This window comes from Eimeria necatrix, genomic scaffold (assembly GCF_000499385.1).
Source record: "Eimeria necatrix Houghton genomic scaffold, Enh_scaff636, whole genome shotgun sequence".
Classification (NCBI taxonomy): Eukaryota; Apicomplexa; class Conoidasida; order Eucoccidiorida; family Eimeriidae; genus Eimeria; species Eimeria necatrix.
In genome coordinates, this window is record NW_013651713.1 from 1 (window position 1) to 5,000 (window position 5,000).

Genomic DNA, 5,000 nt, shown 5'->3' on the forward strand with positions numbered 1-5,000 from the left:
TAATTCATTTAATTTCCCCAAATGCTTCATTTAATTCATTTAATTCATTTAATTTCCCCAAATGCTTCATTTAATTCATTTAATCCATTTAATTCATTTAATTTCCTCAAATGCTTCATAATTAAGTAAATTAAGTAAATTAAAGGGGTTTACGAAGTAAAAATTCATTTAATTCATTTAATTTCCCCAAATGCTTCATTTAATTCATTTAATCCATTTAATTCATTTAATTTCCTCAAATGCTTCATTTAATTCATTTATTCCATCAAATTCTTTTAAAAACTTTTTTCTTTTTTTGTTTTGCTGCGCTGCTGCAGGAGCCACTCGGCTGCCGCAGTCCATGGGGGAGACGGAGCTTTTGAGTGAGAAAAATAAATTAATTTAATTCAGTTTTGAATTTAATTTTGGAAAATAAATTAATTTAATTCAAATTTTAATTTAGACAACAAATAAATTGATTTAATTTGGTTAATAATTCGTTTTTATGTTTAGAAAACAAATAAGTTAATTCAATTTAATTGTTAGTTGTTAATTCATATTTAGACGCTGAATTTGTTTTCTTTTTTTTCTTCTTTCATTTTCTTTTTATTTATTTTCTTTCCATTCTCTTTTTTTCTCATAAAATAATTTACAGTTTCTTTTCTGTTTCATTAAATAAAATTATTTATTTTTCTTTCTTTTTCGTTGAATGAAATAAAAAACCAAAAAATTGTTTTTCTTCTTTTTGCAAAAGAATGCATTTGAGGCTGAGTCCTTTTTGTCTTCTCAGTTTCTCCGCAAATGGAAAGTATTATAAAAGTGATTAAAGGCTAATTGCTTTTCCAGTTGGCGCGCAGCGCCCGGGTGTACGTACACCTCAGCGTGGGGTGTACGTACACCTCAGCGTGGGGTGTACAGACACCTCAGCGAGCACTTCGCCGCAGTTGCGGAAAGAATAAAACTTTTATTATTTCTCTTTTAGTGAATTAATTATTTAAAGTTGTTTGCTTATTTATTTATTTATTTATTTCCGGATTTTTGTTCATTTAAATTCAATTATTGCTATTTAATTATCAAATTCAAAAAAGGAAAAAGGAGGTTTGGAACTTTAGGGCCCTCTCGACAATAAATTAAATTAAATTCGTCTTTTTAAATGAAAATTTATTCTTTTCTTTTTCAAAGAAAAGAATAAATTTTCAAATGCTTTTCTTTTTTCACATTTACGGAGAAGATAAATCCCCCTCAAGGACTTTTAAATGTCCCATTGGCCTTGCAACAGACTTTCAGAATTAATTAGTCTTTCAACTAAACGAAATTCCACCAAATTATTTTAATAAAAAGAAATGAAAAAAAGCTCTTTCGAACGCGCAGCCGCAGCGCAGCTCAGGTGTACAGACACCTCAACCCCAGCAGCAGCACTTCAATTCAACTTTTGCAGATTTGTGGCGCTGCAGCTTTTTTACTTTTTAGAGACCAGTGGACCACTAGTGGACCACTGGTGGACCACTGGGGGAGCAGGGAGAGCGGCTGTTGTGCAGAAAGCTGAAAAGGAGGGTCGGGGAAAAGTTGAAAATTTGAATTGAAGTTCGTGAAATGGAATAATGGAGTTTTGCTGCTGCTTTATTTTGCATTCCTTTATTTCCTTTTTATTCTTTTTTGCTTTTTGTATTCGCGGGAATCTCCACAGTTCTATTTTCCTGCACTCTTGGCCAGCTTCCCGGCAGAAGGGGGAAACTTGAATTCCCTTTAATTTGCCTGAATACCTCTCTGAAGTACTCCAGGAAGTATAAAAAGCAAGTATTTGCATTTAAATGGTTTATTTTCGAGTTTTATTCAAAAAAAAGAACAAAATGGACCCCAGATTCACAAGCGCATTCGAGGAAAGCGGCTGGGAGAGGAGGGCTGCACTGACACGCTGTAGCCTCCGATCTTCAGCTTCAAAACAAAACAAATGAGAATTAAATGCCTTTTATTTTATTTTAATTTAAAAGTGCAATTAAAGAAAAAACTAAAAAGCCAAAAAGAGCGCATTTGCAGCAGTCGCCCGGAGTCCGTTTCGGGTGTCTAGACAGCTCGCGAGCCTCGCAGCACCTGATCTCGCTCGTTGGTCCATCACTTTATTTATTTTTTTGAATAATTATGAAAATAAAAGCGAAACTTAGCAAATAATGGATCTTTTTTTCCCCGGGAGAAGCCCTGCATGCAGAACCCCACGGGGCTGCGGCTGCCGCTGATCAGCTCTTGAAGAAGCAAGTTTGGGCGTTTTTGTCGGTAAATTTCGGAATTAATTTCAAATATTAAATTCAAATTCTCCAAAAGTCCCTTAAAGTCTCTTAAATTGAACTTTGCCTTCTTTTTGCTGCTCTGCAGCGCCGCTGCTGCTGGACTGAACTCTCAGCCCATGCAGCATTTCGTCTTCGCCATTTTTTTAATTTTCTTTTCCCGCGAAGCATTTTCTTAACTTGTTTATTCTTTATTTTCATTTTTATTCTTTAATTTGCACTTCTGCTGCATTATTTCCTTTGCTTCCTCCCCAGCTTCCCCCTGGATCTGAAGCCTCAGCAGCAGCAGCAGCAGCCCGATATGCCCATTTGCTGCTCTTTGCTTCCTGCAGCAGCAGCAGCAGCAGCAGCTTCTGCTGCGCCTCCGCTCCGCCTCAGTCTGAGGGCTTGAGAGGCCACTTGGGCCTCTCTAGACTGCTCACCGAGCAGCAGCAGCAGCAGCAGCAGCAGCAGCAGCAGCAGCAGCAGAAGGGAGAATGGCGACAGACCGGCTGTCGTCTCGCCGGGGAGAGGGAGAGGCCGCAGATGGCCGCAAGAGGGAAGCAGCAGCAGCAGCAGCAGCAGCAGCAGGAGCAGCAGCAGGGTCGGGAAGCCGCCAGCGCCGCCGCAGCAGCCGCAGCAGCAGCCGCAGCAGCAGCCGCAGCAAGGCCCCGCGCAGCAGCAGAATGGTAAAGAGCGAGTACGACGAGCGCCATTCTGCTGCTGCAGCAGAATCAGCAGCAGCAGCAGCAGCAGCAGCAGCAGCAGCAGCAAGGAGGGGCGAAGGCGCAGACCAGGGCCGCTCAAAAGACAGAGAAAAAAACACAAGTGCAGACTTTTACAGAAATAAAGAAAAAGAAAAAGAAAAAGAAAAAGAAAAAGAAAAAGAAAGAAGAGACTTTGACAGATATGGAGAAAGAGGAGACAGAGAAAGAAGAGAAAGATTTGAAAAAGAAAAAGAAAGAAAAGAAAAAGAAAAAGAAAAAGAAAGAAGAGAAAGAAGAGAAAGATATGAAGAGAGGGGAGAAAGAGACAGAGACAGAGACAGAGACAGAAGCTATCGAGAGCGAGAGCAGCAGCAGCAGCAGCGGCAGCAGCAGCAGCAGCAGCAGCAGCAGCAGCAGGGGGAAGCAGCAGCCCGCGGAAGCAGGAGAGAGCGCGAAGGCGATTTCGATTTGAGAAGAAGAAGTTTGCATGCAAATGAGGATTTAAATAAAAATAGAAATAGTTATTTTAGCAGACATGCAAACGAAAGAAGCAGCAGCAGCAGCAGCAGCAGCAGCAGCAGCAGCAGCAGCAGCAGGCTGGGGGGCCCCTCGCGCATGGACGTGGACAGCAGGGAGGCCCACAGGGAGGCAGAAAGAGAAAGATATAAAGACAGAAATAAATATAAAAATAAAGAATTAAATAAAGAAACAAATAAAGAAATAAATAAAGAAAGAAATAAAGAAATAAATGAATTCAGAAATTCAGAAAAAGAAAGACAAAGGGAGAGAGACAGAGAAAGAGGAGGAACGGAGGGCAGCAGCAGCAGCAGCAGCAGCAGCAGCAGCAGCAGCGGGAACGCGAGGGGCGCGTCGAGGAAAAGAGAGAGAGACGAAGCAGCAGGAGCAGCAGCAGCAGCAGCAGCTGCTGCTGCTGCTGCTGTCAAAGTGAAGAGGGAGTTGGGCGAGACGGGGGCCCACCGCCGCCGCAGCAGCAGCAGCGACAGCAGCAGCAGCGACAGCAGCGGCAGCGACAGCAGCGGCAGCAGCAGCGGCAGCAGCAGCAGCAGCAGCAGCAGCAGCCGCAGCAGCAGCGTGAGGCGCAGCAGGGGCCGCCCTGCTGCGCAGCACAACCAGGGGGCGAGAAGGGCCTTTCAGAGGGCAATAAAAGCAGCAAGAGAATCCCCCCCCAGGAGAGCAGCAGCAGCAGCAGCAGCAGCAGCAGCAGCAGCAGCAGGGGGTCGAGAAGCAAGGTGGCGAGGGGAGCGCCGCGGCAGCCGCAGCAGCCGCAGCAGCAGCAGCAGCAGCAGCAGGGGGCGGCTGCGGGGCCCTGGAAGGGGAGGAAGCAGCAGCGACAGCAGCGCAGCAGCGGGCCGCGGCAGAAGCAGCAGGAAGCCTGCTGCTGCTGCAGCAGCAGCAGCAGCAGCAGCAGACGGGGCTCCTGCTGCTGTGGACAAAGACGTGGCGGAATATGCTGCGCGGAAAATAAGAAAAGTGACGGCAGAAGACATCGGAAGAGCTGGTGAGCCGCAGCAGCAGCAGCAGCAGCCGCAGCAGCAGCAGCAGCAGCAGCAGCAGCAGCAGCTGCTGCTGCTGCTGCTGCTGCTGAGGTGTACGTACACCGCAGGAGCGTGCGCGGCGGGGCGCTGCGTGCGCAGCCGTGAGGTGTACGTACACCGGACATGCGCGCGTGTGGCGGGTTTGTTTTTTGTCGGATTTTTGCGGTTTGAAGGCTCAAAAAGGAAATAAAAGCGCGAAAATAATTAAAATAAATAAATAAAAGAGTTTTAGGATTAATTAGAACTCCAAAAAGCCGCTTTTGCTGCGCTTTCGCGCAGGCGGGGTGTACGTACCGCCCTTCAAGCTCGCGCGGCTGCAGCAGCAAACCAGCGACAGCAAAAGCCACGCCTACCAGCGCCAAATGTGGGAAGCTCTCCGCAAAAGCATCAACGGACTCGTCAACAAGGCCAACGTTTCCAACTTGACGCAGCTCGTCCAGGTCAGCAGCAGCAGCAGCAGCAGCAGCAGCAGCAGCAGCAGCGCAGCAGCAGCAGCA

The 5,000-nt window shown here is 45.7% G+C and overlaps 1 protein-coding gene across 1 annotated transcript in view; it reads left to right on the plus strand.

Annotated features, from left to right (window-relative positions):
* Positions 1 to 2,737: 2,737 nt before the first annotated feature.
* The window catches only part of ENH_00067880 (cell cycle control protein, putative), a gene marked incomplete at both ends in the record, with an annotated part of 7,074 nt that continues 4,811 nt past the window's right edge, over positions 2,738 to 5,000 (plus strand). The window contains 2 exons of the mRNA XM_013577378.1: positions 2,738 to 4,604; positions 4,783 to 4,943. Coding sequence (XP_013432832.1) covers positions 2,738 to 4,604; positions 4,783 to 4,943 — 2,028 coding nt within the window. The remainder of the gene's footprint in view (positions 4,605 to 4,782; positions 4,944 to 5,000) is intronic.